At 41.0% G+C, this 22,505-nt stretch overlaps 1 protein-coding gene across 3 annotated transcripts in view; it reads right to left on the reverse strand.

The window, feature by feature from the left end:
- Positions 1–22,505, reverse strand: part of pex14 (peroxisomal biogenesis factor 14) — a 51,653-nt gene that overhangs the window by 3,032 nt on the left and 26,116 nt on the right. For all 3 annotated transcript variants that reach the window (XM_046056937.1, XM_046056936.1, XM_046056938.1), the window contains exons 4-8: positions 18,867–18,992; positions 16,349–16,434; positions 14,201–14,303; positions 10,364–10,461; positions 4,642–4,733 (exon numbers count right to left, since the gene is read on the reverse strand). In XM_046056937.1, the coding sequence (XP_045912893.1) occupies positions 4,642–4,733; positions 10,364–10,461; positions 14,201–14,303; positions 16,349–16,434; positions 18,867–18,992 (505 nt within the window). The remainder of the gene's footprint in view (positions 1–4,641; positions 4,734–10,363; positions 10,462–14,200; positions 14,304–16,348; positions 16,435–18,866; positions 18,993–22,505) is intronic.

The following is a 22,505-nucleotide window of genomic DNA, read 5'->3' on the forward strand; positions in this document are numbered from 1 at the left end:
ATCGTAATGGGATCAGCACTTCTTGGGGGTTTAAAAAAACAGTTTGGAGATGATTTGGATCTGGTAGAGAACACGTTTGGAAACAGATGGTGATGTGGAGCCCTTTATTTTGTGATTCAAGCCTTTGCCAGAAAACTCATTGTGAGAGTCAGGACGAAGTCAAGAAAGCAAATGACAAAGGGATTATTGCTGATTAGAATGTATGAGGGGAACAAAACACGCTCAACTAGATGGTTCTGAGGCAAATTTTGTCCTCGCTGCTTTTCTGATGTACACTCTTGCTTCATTATAGACACTGATACATAATCATGCATGCTAATGGGCCTGGCTGAGGTGGGCTGTGCCTGACTAGACTGAGGAACGATGCTATAAAGAATGAGGGGACGTCCAGCAGTATACAATGAGACATTTAACAACAGTGATGCTAAACACTTGACACTGTGTATTAAGATGTGGTAGGTACAATCAGATTCTACCCAGACAACCAAACTATCTTTATTTGATGAGGACAGCTGACTTTCCAGTTCATACAAATGATTTCTCTAGTTGTGTTTTTATATTCATGTATATTTTGCAATCATAAAATGAAAAGTTGCATAGCAGCAGTTATGCACGCGTAGTTCTCTTGCTTACCAATAAAAGCATAAAAACACAGGACACCAGCTGATGCCTGCAGTATGCTAATTGGCTGAGGGAAGTTGTGAGGTAAAGGAAATGGTGCAATCGGTAGTATAACCTCAAATGCCTCTGAGTTTAAACATATTTGAGATTAATGCCTATAAAAGTAAAGTGTGCAAGTAATTTGGAAGAGCACTGTGAGTACTTAGTAATAAAGTACTTAACCTCACAACAACATTTCAAGCAGGGCTAGACTGGGATAATAATTCAGCCCAGGTTGATCTCCACACATTAATGATGTACACTGTACGTTTTGTAGAAAATATTTTCTCTGTTTCTGCCTTGTAACATATTTTTAATCTTATTACTACACACATAATACATCCAAAAATCGTTAAAAACAGCCAAGTGTTCTCAGTTAGTCAATTCCGCTTCCATAATTAAGGGTGTTTGTTTTGTACCTGGCATTTCCTCAGAGCTCTGAGTGGACTTGTGTTGATCATTAAGAAGCTCTGAGTAACTGGATCACTTCCACATGACAGAACAGAGCATACAGCTCTTTATTTTCCTGCTTTCCTACAGAGCATGATTAAGTGTTGAGACATTTTATTTGTTTTTGAAACACACAATCAACTCGAGAAGTTGTGATATTATGACATACTGAAACCAACTCAGGAAGAGCTTAATCTGCTGTTACAATGGCTATACAGGTGCATCTAAAAAATTTTAATATTGTGGAAAGGTTCATTTTCAGCACCAGAACCAGACTGAGAGATTAAAGGCTCAGGAAACCTTTGCAGGTGTTTTGAGTTAATGAGCTGATTAGAGCTCTTCTCCTGTCGACATTTCTGTATTATAAATACTTTATTCTAAAATTATAATAGTTTTGAGATACTGGAGTTTTGATTTCCAAGAGCTGAAAACCGTAATCATCGAGATTAAGACAAAAAAAATAAAAAATGCTTGAAATATTTCACTTTATATGTAATAAATTTAGACTATATGAAAGTTTCACTTTTTAATTTAAATTACGGAAGAATGTGAACTTTTCCACAACGTTCAAATTTTTTTTAGATGCACCTGTCAAGCACCTGTAAATAGTCCAAACTTACATCATCTCTGACGTCATACAGGCAACCAGAACTGAATGTTGTGTTGATGTGAATGTACGTGATGAAAGGCAGGGATTATACCAGTGGTCGGCAATAAGTGGCCCACCAGCAATAATATCTGACCTGCGGCCATATTGCTCTGATAGCAGAAAAAAAATAAAATAAATAAATTGCGGCTGGTGCTGAAATACATATCAGTCAACACAGATACAGTTACTCACACAATCACTTCCTCTTAAGTGGTCACTAACTCTTAAAACTCATAAAAGCGTGAGAACTTTTCTGCAGCAATGCTTGATGTCAAGTTTATTGAGAGCTTTTACTTTGAAGAGTTCTGAACAAAATTCAAAAGATTCTCTGGCTTACTTGACACACCTGTGAAAAAGCCTTTAGTAAATGTGTGATTGAATTCCCCTGAATTTCCTCAGGGAAATAAAAATAAGCGTCCATAGGTTTATGAATGCGGATCAAACGCACGCACACACTACAGCACATGCTTTATTGCAAGCATGTTCAAAAGTGTCCTTATAATCAATTTGTTTAACAAGGAAGATAGCAGTTAGTTGAAAACGATCTTACAACCTTTCAAACGAGAGTCCCGCGCTGTACTGAATGAGCTAAACGTGCACACAGGTAGGCTATGCAAGGATTAGAAATAATTTCACTTTATTATTGCCTGCCATGTAACGGCTTGAAAAAAAATTTGCCCGAAGCCAGACTTATTTGCCCCTGGATTATACCATCAGGTTATGATCATGGGTGCTGGAAGACGGGGGGTTAAAGGGGCCATGCCCCCCCGCTTAATGCCCCTGTTCTACATTCCTTTTAAGTTGCGAATCACTGTATTTCGCAACAGACATTTCAATCATTCCCGTCGACCTCGAGTCAAGACCACAAGTGTGCGTTTTTTTACTCGCACGTCTGGCAACAGATAGTTTTCATTTTAATCTTTGCAGTTGTCTGCACCGGCTCTGTGCGGGCTCACGTCTCATGCCGAGGACACAGCCGGATCGCCATCTGCAGATAGTTTCGGCGTCTGTTCTATTTTGTCTGCACACCACAAGCAAATCTGGAAAGAAAACACACTGATAATCTATTATAAACTATGTAAATGATACATGATTATATATGAAATTATCAGATTCTAATGAATGATGAAATATGCATCCCATGTTTGCCAATCCTTTTGATTTCTCTGTCCCTCTCACCACTGTTCTCCTCAAGTTTAAATTTCCCCAATTTTTTGCCTGCACGTGATGAAATATAAAAGTCTGCTCACACACTCTAATTATTGCTAATTATTATACTGCTGTTTATTAAATTACATACTTATTCCACATATTTGTCATTTGTGTCTGAACAGAGTGACACAGAGTAGAGGCGATGGTCCTTTTAACCTCATTGTTGCAGAAGAACGCTAACGCAGTTAACATAGTTATAATGAAGGTCGGCTCTGCATGTGGTTAGAAAAGAGCAGAATGGCTTGTTGACCGGTGCGCTTTTGGTAACCGCCAGGCTACTCGAAAAGGTGAGGTTGATCTTTATCTACATTTTGCAACCTAGGCAGAGCAGAGTGTGATGCTCTCTGCTCCGGTTTGTAAAGTAGGTTAAAATATTGTAACAACAGCCCAGAAGACCAGAAGATAGTGGTTTATGTTGTCATTACTGTTAGTTTATAGTTTTAACCATTAGTGAAGTGGCTGCAACATTTCTTGAGGCCAACTGTATGTTGCTACTGTGTTTTTGAGTTCTTGTCCGCTGTTTTTCAGGGGTCGATACTGCTGAGAACAGCTTGTTGTCTCTTTTTAGTTGGCCAGAACGTCTCACAATGTCGGTTCAGACGGTTTGCATAAAATCAAATTGGTTTAAACTCCTACACCGGACTGGAATGGTGAAACCGACCCAACACTACGTGAGGTCAAGTGGATATTTGTGAATAACCTCCCACCCCCTACAACTGACAAGGGTGCCATACTTTTGGTCATGTGACGATGACAGAGCAAACTCTACTCGCAAGGAAGACCAAGAGGTGCAGTTGAACGTTCCGGGATAAACAGTTAAAGGGAGAGTAAGTGATTCTGCCGAAGGAATGTTGATATTTGAACTCAACTGCCAAACAAATACACCCCTCCCTTCAGCGCTGCCACAGATGCTCCGCCCCCAAATTTTCAAATCTCTGAGGCTTCTCCGGTGTTGAAACACCTTCGCCCTTGCCTGGTCATATAACTTTCTTCTCTGTTTATACTCTTTAGATGTTTCTCGGCCATCTCTCCCTGTTCACAGTGCCTGGTGTCCCACACATTGTGTACAGAACTCTCTCTACCACTGCCCCCCTCCTCCCATCACTCCTGTGCACAAACACTAACTAGTTGCTGATTGACTGGAACAATGTTGTGTGGCAGGGTCCACACCACTTTGCTTTCTTTGTTATTTACTTGTAATATCGAGTAATAAATATTAGATTACTTTTTAAATGAGTAATAAGTAAAAAGTAACTCATTACAATTTCTGAGTAATTTGCCCAACACTGCTGCTAGATATGCCGTATAAACTGGTAAGCCGCGAACACAGTGTGCTGCTTTCTGCCACCTAGTTGCGCGCACATCTTGTGATGACGTTGCACAGAAACCCATCTATGTTCATACTCTTAAAGGGGAGCCACACAACAGGCTATTATGCCAGGTGTAAATGTGGCCAAAATCCCATCTAGATAAGACGTCAAAATTAACACGTTTTATGCTTGAGTAAATGACATATCAAATTGGTGCTTTATTCCTGTTTAACACTGTGGAACGGTTCAAATGGACTGCATACAGGAACTCTAAAGTGCATGAAAACAGTGAGCCATCCACCCTTAAACACACACACACACACACTGTTTCATGTGACGGGGTCTGGATAACTTTGTTACCTGCTGAGCAGTAAGCCCTTCAAAGAGATGATCTCAGCCTTCAGATCTCCAACTGTTTGGTTGTCCAGGACGCGGTTGGTTGAAGATGATGCCTATAGGACAAACAGGAGACACGCACACTGTTCAGGTCACATGCAGAGTCGTGTCGCAAAGTCAATATACATCTTTCAACAGCTCCTATATGCTCTGTCTCAACAATATGAAATAATAAAAATAAACCTTTGGTAAAAAGACAAAACACACAGGCCACAAGGTAAACAAATGGAAATGCTAAAAGCCACATGTTTTTGTGTAGTCAGGTCATCTGTCACCATAACAACCTCACAAGTGCCTACGGCTGGTGATGAAAGAAAGGACAAACAATCCCACTACAGTCACTACATTTATGGCCTCGACTTATGTCGACATCCAGTGAATGTGAATCATGCTGTTTTTACATAATTTTCCATACTATCTAGAAAAGATTAGGCCAGTGACTAGTGTTTTGGATAATGACTTTATCTTGAACAATGGCCACATTCATGAAGGCAGACCATAGCTTAGCAGTTTGTTTTGTTCTTTTTGTCTTTTATCAGAGGCGTGTATTATCACACACACACACACACACACACACACACACACTGGTGCAGCATGAAATGCTACAGGGCATAATGGCAAACTATTTGAATGGCAAATTGCTGCTGAAAATCTGTCTCTGCAGCACTTTTTTTTAAGGGACAGGCAGGACTTTGACAGAGAGCTATAAAATGACGAGTTTTGATAAAGGCCTAGCAAAAAACACAACATCACTTGGCAACAGTCAAATGTAATGATCAAACTGGACTGCAATGGCTGCAAAGTCTTGTAGACTATTGGGTTACTGAAAGATTTATGAAAAGCAACTCAAAAGAGGAAGCCCTTAAAGGTCCAATATAGAGGTCAGGGTTTGAAGATAAATCGGAGGGGTTGTGAGATTAAACAATCATTGGTTGAACTGCTCATAGACAAATGCAACCTGTGATGAGGCGTCATGAGAAGGCATTATAAAAGGCATAGCTTGGCTACACAGGGTCTCGACCCAAAAAAACACTGGAAACCAGTGATGTAGATAATTGCTCCCCATTCGTAGTCCATTCCTGAATAAAAAGCACAAACACGTGCGAGAACAGGAGGATATACTGATGAGACCAGAGACCAGAGGGACGAGAGGGAGAAGACAAAGTGGGATAAAATAAAAGTAAAAACTGTAATTAAGACTCTCCTGACTCACCAGAGGAAGCTTGTTAGGCAGCATGGACCCCCTATCGAGGGGAGAAGGATAACTTGGACTCTTTCGTTTCTAATTAAATCTAAGAGAAATTAATTGAATCACATCTGAAAGGGATCAGACTCATTTACAGTGGAAGGAGGGAGGCAGAGGAGGAGAAGAGAAGGGAGATAGAAAAGGAGGCGAGGAGGGGGAAGAAGTTTTTTTTTTTTTTTTTAAACTCTTATCAACTCCTAAACCTCGCTGATAAGGAGCCGTGTTTTAGAGGTGGTGCATTGGAGGCCAGCTGAAGACACTCTTATTACAGCCGTCACCTCATTAGAACCATCTTAATCCCTCGCCTCCCCAAGGCACCCGTATAATAAGGCTAGATTCTGCTTCTCTCTCATTTTACATCGAAAAAAATTAATTGCTGTATGGGCTGAGCCAAAAGACTTCCAAGGCACAGAGTCAACTTCAGAAAAATGCAAATAGCTCCAAATAACTTAAGTGTGAGATTTTCTATACACTTCCATCACTTATCATAAGTAAAAAAGGCTTTAGAGTAGAATTGTTAACCGCCAGCTACATACATAATGTGCATTATCTACAGAGCAGCACCATATAATATCTCACATCAAGGCTTGTCACACAACACTACCTCTGACATATGTCTTATTAAGTCTGAAGAAACCTAATTAAATGTTGGGCCAGGGCTGAATTTCAGCTTTGAGATACATTATGAGTGTGTATACACACACACATTGTGTAAGAATCTTGTGTTAAGTGCACTAGCTGCTTGGGTGGAGGGCTGAGTGGAGGGGTATCAGTGACTGGAGAGATTGAAAGAAACACCACTGACTTTAAAAGCCCCACCTGAAGTGCTGACACATATCCAATAGACCGCACGAGTGTGTGAGACGTGATGTTTTAACAAACTGCTGATCAAAATATTTAACTTCTGCAATGATTTAGCAGCTTTGATTACAAAAGCACCGTCATCAAGAAGAGAGGTCTGTGGATATATGCAGTAGTGTCAGATAAAGCTTGACTTGAAAGCAGCATTTCACCCTCTATCTATATTATTATTCTTACTGTTATTTTACCGGTAATTACAAGACTCTTTTTTTGTCACTGTACTTGACTTTAATATTTTACAGTGAGATTTATATATGCTGTTTTGACTTGTATGCAGCAATGTGTTTTCTAATAATCCTAAGTCTTTTTTATATAAATGCGTGCACCCAAATGTTTTTCTATTTTGTACCTTTTTACTTTGTGATTCTTTATATTTACAAGTTCACACAAAGAACATTCCCACCAGAAAACCTTAAATACGGCATGTGCATGTGTGAATGCATTTTGTATCCTCTTGTAGACTTTAAATGCATGCATCCAAATGCTTCACTTTGTGATTCTCATTCTCTCATTTGGTATTCGCTGGTTCAGAGGATGTAGACATATAGATTTTAAGAGGCCTTTTCTTGGATACGTACAATAACAAACTATTTATTATTCAAAGTTCATGACCTTTTTTTAAATCATTAATTTGAACCGACAGACCACATGTGACAATTTAACCCTGAAGAAGGCAATGTGTACATAACTGAATCATAGATTTAAAAATAAAAAGATTGAGAGTTATAAGTGTGCCTCTCTCTTCCCTTCCCTCTGGTGTTTGACTTCTATCATACATCCTGGTGTACAGGTGCAGGGCTCTGAGGGCTCTGAGGGCTCTGCATGGCCTAAACAGTGGAGAACATAATTCTCCACTTGGCACTGCACAATACAAAAAGCATCATGCATGAACAAACAACCAACAAACAAATAAACCAACCAGCCAAAAGCCAAAATAACACCGTAACCCTAGAAGGGGGGGGGTGCTAACTATCACATTATCAACCACCACTGTGCTGGCTGGACAAGTTTCTTTTACAGTGTAAATACTGTACATTGCAAAGATTTCCTCTAACTGGTTTGTGACTAATATGTCTCGGATGGGTGCCTGAGAGTGATAGGGGTCGGCCTCTTTCTGCTGGTTAACTAAGTGCTTCAAGAAAAAAAGAAATATATATTACAAGCAAAGAAAAAAAAAAAAAAAAAAGACTATCAACTCTAGCAGCACCCAAGGACGGCAACGCATCTGGCTAAATGAAGATAAATGCCTGTGGACCATTAGCAACAAGATAAGATCTTTAACAAGCCTTGTTTAAGAGTGTCTGAAGGCAAATTAATTCACAGTTACTCTGCCGGCAGACAGAGTGTTTTCGTGTAACACATGTATATTTATGATGGAATTAGTTTCAAAAGGAAGTCCCTAGAGGAGTGTTTTTGAGTGGAAACACTGTTACAGTGCAATTGATTTCACTCTATTTATGCACTTTCCCACTGGCAGTTCGTCTCGCGCGAGCAAGTAGGCGGTTTCTAATCTTCTATGTAGTATCCACTAATAAAGAGAACGATCAGTGAGTTGAGACAGCAGGGCAAACACAGTTAACAGGCAGATTTGTAATGATAATGGAGCAGAAATAGACTGGGCTGTTTAACATCAGGGACGTATCATCCTGAGGCAAATCTATCTGTAACACCAGTGGTAGAACACAGCAGCATGTCTTTAAAGAGTTGTGAAAACTGAGGATATAGTGAAAAAAGAGAGGAACTGTCTCAGGCTCTGAAGTCTGGGAATGTGCAGCATCAGCTGTGTGCGGGGACATGAGTCAGTCTGCCTAAATTCGCTACCATAATGAGGTCCCCAGTTTAGGGACAGTAAACGCACTCCGCAATTGAGCGGTTTCCAAGCTACGAGAAATGTTTACTTAGCAGCTGAGGAAACAGAAGCCTCCATGTGTTTCGGGTTAAAGGCACATTTCCGCGTTGAGAGGTGTAATTGCTGAGTGTGGCGCACTGCGTGGTGAGGCAAACCCCCCGAAAGCCGCAAACGGTGAATGATAAGTAGCTCGCCAGCTCCAACATGTGTTTCTCATCAAACATGCAGGACCTGAAAACAATTTCCCAATTTCCCCCATGGCCTGAGACAACAGAGGGCCTTGTGCCGACTCGCAGGGAAAATTTAAGATCAACACTATAGCTATAAAGCAGAGTTTATGATTTGTTTAATGGGTGTTTTGATGTGAATTATACTTTTTATACACTACCGCTGTCCAACAAGGCACTCATAGCAAATGAGGTAGACACTCTTTAATTCAATCTGTGATTTGGAGATGACGAATGAAAAGAAAAAAAACATCCCTTGTCCTTTTATGCTGGAGGGAACTCATTGTTTAAAGTGGGCCTGACAGGAAACCTTAGATAGTTCCGTTTCAGATCGCCGCTCACATGTACTCAAACATGCTGATTTTGGCCTCTGCTGCTTTCTCCAACGCTCAGCGAGACTGTGTGGCTGAGAACTTGAAACAGCACAAAGTGAGCTATGAGTCGCCAGTTTTTGATGAACCTCGTCCAAGGAAGAGATTCATATTTTTCTTCCTCGTTTGTGCTGAAGCAGATGTGTCCGCATATGTTTTCCTGCAATATCCAGATGCTACAGCGAAACACCCATGTGCTTAACAAGCTGTGGACATAAAACATTGTCTAAGATTGTCTCTTCCAAGGCACTTTTTTCTTTTTTTTTTTTTCAGAGCCCAGAGATCATAAAGCGATTTATGGGAGGTATTATAAAAAGCAAGCAACATTTCATCCCTGCACATAAGTTTTTAGAACAATCACTCAGTCCGATTCACTTAAACACTTAGAATTCTGAGTAGATTATGAACACTGTCCATAAAAATCAAGGCGAACAGGAATGACAATATGGTTAAAGATTATGGTCCCATGATGAGATGCACCATACTTTTTTGCAGCTTGTGTTCTGATGATATACAGTACAATAAGGCTGTCCATCTTAGGTAGTTACGACTCGGGCAGCGCAACTGAGATTTTAGTACGTGGCCTCAAGAAACCTTTTCACTCTCCTCATCAATCTGGAGATTTCAACCTGCAACTTTACATTTACGGAGCTCTTCTGTAATTTCAGAGTTACTGCCTGTCTAGCTTTCCTCAAAAAGATCAATCATAGTTAACAGACCTTAAAGGCGCAGCCCGCAACTTTCATGTTCAAACTACGGCAAAGATGTACTTAGTGCCAGCTTTGTAAAGCTGTTTTATCTCATTGTTGTTAGTTTGCAGTAAAGATGGTCCTGGTGGTTTCAAACAAACAGGTGGGACTTGACAAACCAGATTAACATTTAGGAGCATCTCTAACCGCAACAGGTGTGCCAAAATCTGGATGAACTAAATTACTGTAAAAACAACTTCTAAAATCTATGGACTTCGACCAGTAAAACCAGTGACAGGTGAAGGTGATGCCAAAATAAGAGAGGGCTTTTTGAATGACAAACAGGTAGAATCTTAGGGGTTTAAATGAAACCACTGATATTCTAGCAAACTGTTTGTGCTGGTAAGTGAAGGGTGTGGAGTTGCTGTTGAGGTGGTAACTACCTCTGCTGCAGCCAGTTCCTGCGAGAGCTCCTGGATTCTCTGCTGCTGCTGGATCAGGAGCTCCTGGACGGAGACCAGGGTCTGCTGCAGCTGGCTGACTGTGGACACAAGCAGTATAACAGACGGGAAATTCAGCAAACTTCAAACAAACAAAAACAAGGATGTAGGGTTGTGTGATATGTTTTTTGTTTTTTTTTGGTGCCACAAAACTGAACATTTTCCTTCCAGAGACGTTGACAGAACTGATGAGACTCAACTTGTGTCGCTGATCAAAGCTGTCCTCTAAGAATTGTAATCAAAGCTAATACCCGGTAACTTTAGTCGCAGCTTTTTGGTCCGAGGCGCTGGGGGTAGAGGGTGGGAAGAGAGGGGGGCCACATAGGATGGAGATATTAATCTCTAGTGCCTGAACTTAAATCAAATAACAGTCTCTAACCTTCCATTATCCACCCAGACACTGCCTTCTAATGCATCTTAAATCCTCAAACGATCAACAAAGGAAAAAACAAGGCTCTCATCTGGGAGGAGGCTGCCAGACAAAATGTCCCCCCTAATCCTAATAAATATTGTTCTTTTTCCATTGACTTTGAAGATTGAATTAGTTCAAGTGTTGGTGTTGGACCAGGGTGTATGATTTCAAATAACACCGGGCACAGTTTGTTGCCCCCTGCTTCCAGTCACGCGTGTATTACCAAACAATGCATTAAGTTTCCCCGAGCTGATTATATTACAGAAAACCAATAAACATTCATATAAATCATGGGCGTGTAAAGTGTTAAATCAAGCCTAATAGGATTAACATCAACAGATATTGTGGCGGTCCACTGCTGAGGTTGTCAGGCCAATGGTTAAAAGCCTGAGCTGCAGCCGGCTGGACGGGATGTAAAGATTCCCCCTCTCACATTAACCTGAGCTTGGACAAAAGACAGAGCCCGGCTTGGAGACTGTTCCTTTTAAAAAAAAAAAAAACACCAGACAAAATATTTGATCTTTCAAAGAAGCGAGCATCTTGTAGTGACACCTGTGTTTAAATGGGTGGAGTTGTATCAATATAGGTGGGGTGCTGAACTGTTTGATCTTCTCATGCTTGCAGAATCCTACGGAATACGAGTTAGAGCAGGATCGTCGGTTGGGGCCAAAGACCGTTGCGCAAACAATTTGAGTTACTTGCATCTTACTCGTGACCAGCCTTTCTGAGAACGGCAGTAAAACTAAAATACTGCAGCCATCCCTGCTTAAAAAGGTGTTACTGTGACAGAGCTTGCACGCTAAACCAAGAGCTGCGTTATTAGTCTCTGATTCCGCCTCACCACAAAACAGCTTATCCAGATGTGGGGGTCAGTCTGCCAGCCTGTAATGCTGTGCCTCCTGAATTACCACTGGCACCACTTTTTCACTTCCACTTCAGCCAAACAGTCTAGTTCTTTTCATGCCTCTCCACAAAGTTGACTCCTTTGTACTGTTCAGGCACTCAACAAAAATGCAGAACTTCTAATCCCCAGTTATCACAGATATGAAGCCAAGAATAATGAAGTCAATGACTTTGGCCAGGCATGAATCAGAAAGAGGCTGTTGCTGTAGAGTGTGTGTGTGTGTGTGTGTGTGTGTGTGTGTGGGGTGGTGGTAGTGGGGGGGATCGGAGACAAGATGATGTGTGAGGCTTGCAGCTGCTGTGAGGAGGGTGCACATTGTGTATTCAGTAAATTATTCAGTAAATACCTCAATATAATGTACACTACATATGTCCAAGCCTGTCTCTGTTTTTAATGGCCAGCTGGTCACCAATATGGCTCCCAACGACAAGGAGTGCCCAAACAGCCGCACAATTCCATTACGGCCTGGGTGCGCTGAAGTAGTTCCAAGATCCATTCATTAATTGTCTGTGTGAAGTTGTAGGCAAATCATAATGGGAGTCAAGGCCCCTACTCTCAAGCTGGGGCTGGCGAGAGAGACTAATGTGGTCCCTATTCAAAAGGATACATCACCTCATTGCGCCCGGCACTAGAGAAATACATGAACTTTAACAAAAGGGGGTTCAAGCAATTGGCAGCAGTGAAGCAGTCGGTCGCTATTACTCAGTGCAGCGAGTAGTAAGGGAGCGAGAGGGAGAGGAAGACAAAGGGAAAGCAGAGGGAGAAAACTCTCAGTGTAATTGCAACCCCCTCTCCCCAACTGTTAACTACAACAGTCATTAACTACAATAGCAACTTGGCTACTGCAGTCATAGCAAATTAGTTCCCCATACTGGCTGAAAAAAAGACGCAAGGGTTTTTTTTTTGTTGTTGTTCTTTTTCACTGGAGTCTCACCTACTAGCTGAGAAACACAGGAGCACTCTTACTGTGAAATCCTGTCTCTGCCGACAAACAAAACAGGGTTTTGTAAGTTGGCAAATCTCCAAAAAGTGATAAGTAAAGCAAGAATGGGCCGTGAAGTAGACAGAGGAAATGTGTTTGCATAGTTGGGAGAAAATGACCATAAAAGAGCATATATTTGTTAATCAGATTCATGGTGGCACACCTCGCACGCGATCTCACACAATTGCTGCCCTCCACCTACCTTAGCCAGCTGGAAAACAATAGCATGGGTGTGACTGGATTAAAATGATAACACCCATATTTTCATCTATAGTGTTTTGTTCCGTGAGAGGAGCTGTAACTTAAACACTTAATTTGTTTTAATTTAGAGGTGACGGGAAAATCAAACAAAAGCATGTTTGTATTTAAACTGACGAGGCCGTACTTATGAGTTAGAGTGCAGTCTCTTTGTCTCTCTTGCAGCTCAAAACCCAGAAAAACACAGCCACTATGGTAAATTCCTGAGGGAAAATCTTAACCTTGTTTGACATATCATACACAGCTCATGTACACTTGAATATTTTTGAATGAATGAGTGAACTCATTATTCAAACAAAAAAGTTAAACACGGATGCAAATGATGTAATATGTCATTGACTCTACATTTTCATGTATGTTCCTCAAAACTTTTTTGGAACTTTTTACTGTCCTGTTACCTCGTGCCTCTAGGTTCTTTTATTTAACTTGTGTAAAACATCTTTGAGTATCTTTTAAACCACTCTATAAACAGAACGTATTATTATTTTCAAAAACTGTAGTTTCCACTGTGCCAGTATTTCTGCCAGGCCACAGGATTTAGTACTTCCCAACACATTCCACTTCACCACTACTGCTAACGAGACCAAACTTTCTCAGAGTGCCTCTCTCATTTACGCCTCCCTGGATTTTTAATTATACTGACAAAGAGCTAGGAAAGCATCTCTCTCCCTGCTTCTCTCTCTCTCTTTCCGTGCCTGACAGCCAGGTTGAGATTCCTCACCTGTCCAACATGGGAGCCGCACCTGTCACCGTGCACTTAATCACACTAGGGCCAGTGCTGAGCACAGACGCCACACAGTGCCATACCGCACGCACACCCTGCACACACATACAAATACACATACACGCACAGAAAATTAAAATGAACTTTCTCGCCACCTACGGGGAAGAGGGTGGATGATGATGATGGCGGTGGAGGTTTGGATGGGGCTGAGGTTGGTGCAGGGGGAAACGGATGGGAGGGGGGGAGTGAGAGAGGATGAGTGGTGGGGGGGGAGAAAAGTTGTCATTTCCCAACTCCTCATTAATATTCCGAGGTTAAGAGCTTTTCAGCGAAACGTAATTAATTGAGCCCGAGCCTGACAGTAAACAAGCAATTTCAAATTAAAGCGAAATGACAGCGGCGTCATTTGTTAAAAACGTGCGGGGCCCCCCGATTTTGGCGACAGATAAATGAGGGAAAATGTTAAGGAGGGAGAAAGTGATGAAGATATTAATCTTCACCTGTCTGTGTCAGCGTGCCACTCATTGCCGCAATGTTGCTCTCCATCCTCTGCAGATGCTTCTTGTCCTCTCGGCTGCCCATAATGAGGGGAAGGATGTATTTCTGCAATTAAAAGCATGGCACAATATTACACTTCTCTCTGGTGGGAAGGGGCAGAAAGATGAGGAAAAGACAGGGCCACCTAGACTTGGCAGCAGAGGGTCAAAGGCATTGTTTTATTGGACTAGCGCCGCATTGTCTTCTTGATTAGGTGTATGCATTTGTGTCCAAGCAAGTGATACAGATGTGTGCACAAATCTAGTACTGAATCCATTAGTAGATTAGAAAATGAATCAACAATTTTAATAATAAGTTAGTACTTTAAGTTATTTATCAAGCAGAAACGTCAAATATTTGCTTACAGATTTACAGTTTTTCTCTGTTTTTATACCACAGTATTTTATACCACTGTAAATTAAGTGGCTTTGGCTTTAAGAATCTTAGTCAGAAGAAAAGCAATTTAAAGATGCACCATTTTCTGACTTTTTATTAAGTAAACAATTAAATTGTAAATCTAAAAAATAATCAGACTAATCCTATTATAAAAGTAAATGTTGGGTGCAGCCCTAAAAACATAAACCAGAAATATAAATGAATAAAACCCAGAAACGGAGGAGACAGGCCTACAGGGGAAAAAAAAGGCGGTGAACACTTAAAATAGTCTTCCAAAACCAAAAACAATGGCATGTTGTTTATCGTCTCTCTGCCGCTGAATAAACACAACTATACCAAAATGACATGTATGTCTGACAGCCAAATGAGGATGTTTGTTATCCAGTGTGAGTGTTGAGATGAGCAACTCGTGAGGATTCTCACTGAATACTTTGTGTGTGTGTGTGTGTGTGTGTGGACGGAGCCAAGCTCACAAAATAAAATTAATGTCCGTGTAACCCTGGAGGGCCCCACTGAACTGCATTCAAAATCATAAAGGTTTTTTTCCTGTTCGAAGGCTGAATAAGGACCAGCAGCCGATGTGCAGCTCTCTGCTACCCGAGCCGGGTTTTCTCTCCAACTCAGGTGGCAAGCAGCCACACCAGCGCAAGTAATAAACACTTTTTAGAGAAAAAGATTAAATGAGTGTCAACACGTGGTAATTAATAAGTGGGTTGCTGGGAGTGTGGTGTTTACAAGGTGCACCATAACATAAATAAAGTATGGGCAGAAGCCTGGACATATGGTGCGACTGGCGCTACGCTCCAGTGACATGACAGCAACCTGTGCCGTCCCGCCAGGGAATCCCACCTCCCAGGCGACCAGTGGCTGGCAAACCCTGCTGCATGTTGGAAACAGTGGACTGGTACGGTGTGTGTTTTTCTCAGTGAACGATCGCAAGGATAGAGGAATAAAGGACTGGAGACCCTGAATGTGCAGGTGCAGCATTATGAAAGGCAGACAGGGTCAGGTAGGCATATGCACGTACATGATACGTGCTCACTTTCTCTCTTACATACACGCGCACGCACACACACACACACACACACACACACACACACACACACACACACACACACACACACACACACACACCGAACGGCCTGTCATCCAGGCCAAGAGCTACTGCTAGAGCTCCTGTCCTCCTCTAAAACGAGAGTAATGGCTTCCACATGCCACTCAGACTACTACTAACAACCACTATGGGATTAATGTCACCAGGGACAAGGGGCCTCATGAGCTCATGTTCAAGGGCTGCTAAGCCCGATAAAAACCAGGGTGATTATTTTTAGACGGTAGAACTTAAAACAAAAATGGCTGTGTGCTGTGTTAGCACCTATATTTTTTAAAAAGGAAAAAATATATATCTGAGAGGAGGAAGTAAGTTAAAAAGGAGGGGTTTAAATGAGATCATGCTTTGACGTAAAGCAGGGTAGCTTTAATAACAAGGCCAGAGTGATGTTACATACTGCAGAGGCGCCTTCTATTCTAGCACCATAATTCATCATAAACTGATGTACTTGCTAAGCCCACCCATTTAAATGTAAGAGAGGGAGAGGCAGTACTGACAGATGCAAGTTATAATATGTATAACACATTTTAGAGAGACATTAACTCTGAAAACAAAGTCAGTGAGGAAACAGTTGAAAGGGCAGGAGGAACGGGGTGTAACTTACTTTGTAAAGCTGATGAAAGCCAAATGCGATGCCCACCATAATGATGGTGAGGGCACCATAGTCTCTCCATCTGTAGCCTGCAGGATCTGGAGAGGAGGGGGGAAGGTAAATCACTTGAACACAGTAAGATACTCATTTGGAGACTGGGTTACTTTAAGTTTAATATGGTTTAAATGGTTGCTGAAGATACTGCTTCTAGCACTGGGAAATTAAGTATATTAACCTGTGAATATACAGTGACATCACTAAGCTGAAACTTGCTTGAGTTGTGGGGTTTTTTTTGTCACTCCTTTATTTTTGTCAGTGTTAAATAGTTGTCACATGGTTGCACAATTTAAATGTAGATATAAATTAAAAGTCTGCACTACATTACCTCATCGTGATAATGTACAATGTAAATATCATAAACAACAGAAGCATGTTATAAGAGCCTGCTAATTGATTTATATACTGTATAGAAATTAATTGAAACAAATGAATGGAACAAGAGAAAAACACATTCACCATCCATACAAAAACCCAGCAAAATTTATGATTTCAGAATGATTAGCTGTGATGCTAAAGATGCACAATTTGTAGTAAATACAAAGCCACTGGTGTGCTCCATTAAGATTAAAAAAACTGTACACCGTTTGCTGATACACTTAATGGGCACAGTCCAACACAATGTATCTCTTTGTGACGTTATAATCAACATATCTATCTATTTACGCAAAACATCTTGACTAGAAAGGGTCAGTCTACAGAGCAAACAAGCACTCCATATCCTGCTCTTCCAAAAAGGAAACCATTGTCTTCCACTTATATAGGGGTGGGGCCCAATTCAGAGTCTCTCTATAAACCTTCAAAAATGGAAACGAAGTTGACTGTCTTGCTGAGTGACAGATAATATGAAAGTGTGTCATTGTGCAAACTGTCATCTGGGTAGGCCAACTGTCTGTCAAAGTGGAAATTCCCCACATAAGAGAGGCATTCAACTGAAAATGTCACTAAACAACAAACCGGTCTGGAGGAAATAAACTCGTGTGTTTTTTCTTTATTTACTCTGGTGGGGCCCAAATGAATAGGAAATTATTATAGGCTAGGCCACTAAAGTACACCATTGATATTCTATTACAGGTCTGATTTCACCTAATGGGTTATGTGGTACATGTTTACCGGCTTGAAGTAAGTAAACCAGATTGATCTTGTGCCTTACCACTTGCATGATTTGACATGCAAATAAAACGAGAGACCCACAGTCTTATTGGGCTATATGGTATATTTTCAAGGTGAATGCTATTTTATTCTCCTTTCTCAGGGGCGCGTGTCATCGCTGCTGCAGCATTCAGAGATGAACCTGTAACCTTTGGTATCGAAATATTTGAACCATTCTCCAGCATCCATATGGTAACCACATAAATTTGGGTCTTCATCAACATTATAGCTGCAATAGGCTGTCACCTATCCCAGAATACCATGTTTCTGAAAGGCCTGGGAGTCCTTGGGATGGGTGGTTGACCCTGAACAAGCCTTACTGCATCATCAGGGTTCTTTCACTTGCTCTTATCCCCCCCGTTAGGACCTTTCATTCTTCCTCTGTCTCTCCCTTTTCCTCCACCACATCCACTCGGCCATCTTCCTTTTTTTATTTGGTCACTTAAGCTGTGGAACTGTGGTCTCCATCCCCCGTTTTTCCAATCTCCTCTCAAATTTATTGGGTTCAGTGGAGGCCTTCCTGTCCTTCTACCGCGTGGAAATAGAGATCAGAGTATCCATTACTTCGACAGAGATGGATGCGGGTCCCCATGCACCGTCCCCATAACAAGGACATCAAACGGAGGTAGCCCCCTCTTTTCAGCATGACCCCCCATACAAGACTCCCCGCTCTCACCTCATTATGCAGCTCCCTTATAGCCGTTTTGATATAAAACCCCCCACTATGGACGGAGAGCCGCGAGTCTCCCTAACTACATGGCCATCCCATCAACATCACTTTCATTACAAAACATGAGATGCCAGGGGAGTCAAGGACAGTGTGGTAATAAATGAGGGTGGAATACATCTGGAATCATTGTCATATGGGTTAAGCATTACGCGGACTTCATTCTGCATTGGTAAATCAGTGGACAGCACTCATAACCTCCTGAGGTAATAAAGATACAGGTTGCGGTGTGGGGTCTCGCCAGGGTGGAACCCCTTGAAACTGAATGGCAAGAGACTTCATGAGCTTGTGCTGTGCAGTATCACATTCCCTGTATCTGAATTCATAATTTAAGGCAAACGTTGTTTGGTGTACATGTCTATAATACTTGTAAAGATCCTGGTATTTGGTGAGCCATAGATAATCCTGTTTAGTGGATTTAAATGAATAATACCAAGAGGGAAGATCTCGAAAAGCAAACCTGGACAAGGATCTAAGTTTTAAAATTAGACTCGACTACAAACGCTTTAGTTTTTCAGATGACAGTGCACACAAATAGTAAAATCATATATATGTACCAGGTATCAAAGGGGATAAAAGGAAGTGTGCACTCACTGTGTGGTGCAGGAGCCAGCTGAGTTGCATGGAATGGATGCGGAGGCCCCACAGGGCTCATAGGCAGGACCTCTTCTGTGCTGCCAGAGCGCTGGATGGCCAGCTCTACCTCCTCATCCGTCAGCCCTGGAATCAAGACACACACCTTTAAGGCATTCGGAGGGGGCGCAGTGACTGCGTATTAATGGGAAACACCAAATGGCTCCTTGGCCATCATAATGTATGCTTAAATACTTCCCAAGCTCCCCACAAATCTTTTAAGCACAATTTAGAAAAAGTATGTCAAATCTTTATTCAATTTTATCTGCCCTCTTCTTAAAAATGCATTTTCATTTCATAATTCAGAAATTCCACAGAGAATTTGTGTTTCAGGGACATCCATCAACGGAAGATAGTGTGTAAAGGTTCACACAGTGAAATCTGAAACTCTGCTTGCCTATTAACTGCCACCAAAGGCAAAGAAAATAAGAGTCTGTCCACTTCTCCAGTTATATTTCCCATGCGGAGATTTCATACACCCCAGACAGCGAAAATGCATTATTTTAATTTCTTCATTGTAATGTAAATGTATTACATAATTTTGCAAATGCCAATATAATTTAATCTTCAGATCTTTTTAATGATTTTAGTGATGATTAAATTGCAAAGGGCTCCCTGATGGAGAATCAGAAGGGAGAGAGAAAAAAAATCTAATATGAACATCTCCTTTTGTGGCAAGAAAGGATTTTATTTCAGGCGCCATATGCTGCCATTGCTGTGGGTCTCATCTTTTAATGAGCATCTTAGTCTAAACAAAGCAACATAATTACAACTTTTGATGAACTACATTCAAAAACAACATTAACCAATTTATAGCAAAACAATCAGGCGAAAGCTGAAGACAAAGAAACAAAACCGGTACAGTAATTCTTAGATATTGATGAGCATGGTTTACCTTATGAGGAAAAATCAGCCCTATAGTACATATTATTAGGTTGTGTTTTGCTCATTGTAGCCTAAGTGGGTGTCTCTCACTAACATTTTGCCATTACTTCTTTTAGCCATTTCCTTGGCTTATCGACTAAAAATCCCCTTTGTAAGAGAGCCTTTTACTTGAACTATTCCCTCAGGATTTAGAGAATTTACACAAGCTCAGAATAAGCTTCTTCCATCCTTTGAGAGAAATAGAGCAATTGGAAAGGGTTCAGTTGCAGTGTTTCAAGAGACTGCTTGACGTTTTCATTAATAGTAACTGCACAGTGCCAGATCATTATGTCTCTGGTTCTGACTTCCACAGCGACCTTTACAAGAGAAGCATAAAGTAACACCCATGTGTAGTATTAATAACATAAACTGTGTAAACATGTACACAAGCAGAAATTTCCATTTCTTAAGGTGCATAAGATATTATAACCAAAACCTTTTGAGATCAATTGATTCCTCCCATTTGAGTATCTGGTTAAGTGGCTTAATTGTGAGTCAAATCAGAATAGCAGGTTGAAATCCCACTTTAACCTATCCCCAAAATCCTTTGATAATGTACCACACAGCTTACGCCAAGAGGAGGTCCCTCCCGTCACCTATTTAAATGCTCTGAGGACTTCAAATGGCCATGAAAATTGTTGAATAATTGAAGGCAAATATTGGCCGGCCTGTAGTCTACAGCAGGTCCTGAGTGCCAGGAAGTGGTGAGTGCCATGTGCTGAGTTTGTGCAGTCAGACTGCACTGTCAAATAAGCAATAATGTGTCCCTGGACTCCTGATTCATCTGACCACAGCAGACTACACGGTGGCAGACTATTGAGTGAGACACGCAAGGATCTCAGTTTCACCAAATGAGAAGAAATAAAACATGCTTCTTTTTTTTTTCTCTCCTTTCACCTTGAAATGTTAAGTCTTCTTAAAGAAAATCTACATTTCAGCTGCTATCAAGCTTAATGTATGTACATCTTAATGGCTGTTCACATGTTTGATGTTGTTTATGCAGCAAGTTTTTTTTTGTTTTGTTTTTTTTTACCTTGCATCAAAATAAAAATACATGTAAATTCCTAAAGTTGTTTTCTAGTCAAATTACAGCTTGCTAAGTTGTGTTGTATGCTCTGATCTATTCGCTGTTGAGGGGAAGACAACAGCAAATGAAAGAGCCCTCAGATCCAAAAGAAAAGGGAACAAGGTGAAAGTGAGTTTTACATATAAAAGGAAAAGACAAAAAAGGACTGTGAAATTTATTATGGGTTCCAAAACCTGTGGAATGACCCCTGGACCCCCATTTCAGATCGACCTGTGGGGAGATGAATTTTTTAAGACATAAATTACACCTAATGACGACACCATAAAAAAGAACAATAATGGAAAGCTATTCTGTATTTCATTATACTGTATTATTTGGTGCACCTGATACACGCAGTGCCTGTTTATGAGTCACCGTATTAGCAGATGCTCAGCCAAAGCATTTGCTTTGACCTTGCCATTCTCATTGGGGCATGAAATTACGGTGCTGGCACCTCGATATTACAGCTATAAATACTGTAAACTGCATATCTGGGCTACGTTTTCTATTGTCTTTCAACATAAACCTGATCGGTATTTATTTAAAGGAAAACCCATTGCTCGTCAGGTTATTTACAGCTCTATTTTCAGTGGCTCATATTCTCTGGGTATTTTTTAAGGGCAAAGAGGCAGCAAGGCTCTTACATTAAATCCATTTCTCCAATTCTGGCACTTCTGGACTTTATGGGTCAACACCTAGGCCGGACAGCCAATTATAAAAATTGCTTACTAAAATATTTTAGGTGGTAAAAGGTGAATGCCTTTTTCACTGTCCTCCAAGGCCTGAATTATGAAGTTGCCCTTGGGTGAAAATTACTTACATTTTGAATATCGAATTTAGAAAAAAACCCATGGCAGGAGTCATAACTAGATGGGGGTCAATGGGTTATTAAGAAGTCGAGTGCATCTTCAACCTGTTTCGAACTCTGCCGGCGAGGGAGATTCTACATGTCATTTGGTTCGGTACAACTGCTTGAAAATAGCATGCCCTAAATAATGACCACTCTCATAGAGTATTCATTTATGTATTAAAAAAGGTGACTCTGCTCTCATTTCCCTGCTTTATCGCCTTGTACTGATGACAAAGTAGGCAAGGCCTAGGCTAGGTGGCGCCGTGGAGTAATTTATAACCACATCAATCCCTTTACCTTCTATGCAGGCCTTGGTCATTGTCATTTTTGTCCGAGAGGTGAGTCACACAACCCCACTTATAAACAGCATCCTATTAATATCTGGGATGATGAACCTTATCCTTACCTTCATACCAGGTATGGTAATAGACCAACATCCTACCTGTGTTCCCCGTGACCCTCGATCACTGGCCCTCTACTCAGGGTGAAATCTATTAGCATTATTTATTCAACTCAATAACAACTGGGACGGCATAAAAAAGAAATAAGTCAAGCCATCATGTATGTCTCACTGAAAATGTACTGTGACTGTTTTCACATGCTGAATTTACTTATAATGCAACAATGTATGTGTACTCTCTGTGTTTCCCAGACAAATTGCACACAGTTTGGTAATCTGGGAGCGGCTAAGTGATGTCAGTTTAGGGGCCACGGTCAAAGTGACATGTTGAGAGCTGGAAAATGCTGTTGACTTTGTCCT

This window comes from Micropterus dolomieu, linkage group LG08, assembly GCF_021292245.1.
Source record: "Micropterus dolomieu isolate WLL.071019.BEF.003 ecotype Adirondacks linkage group LG08, ASM2129224v1, whole genome shotgun sequence".
In the NCBI taxonomy this organism is placed as follows: domain Eukaryota; kingdom Metazoa; phylum Chordata; class Actinopteri; order Centrarchiformes; family Centrarchidae; genus Micropterus; species Micropterus dolomieu.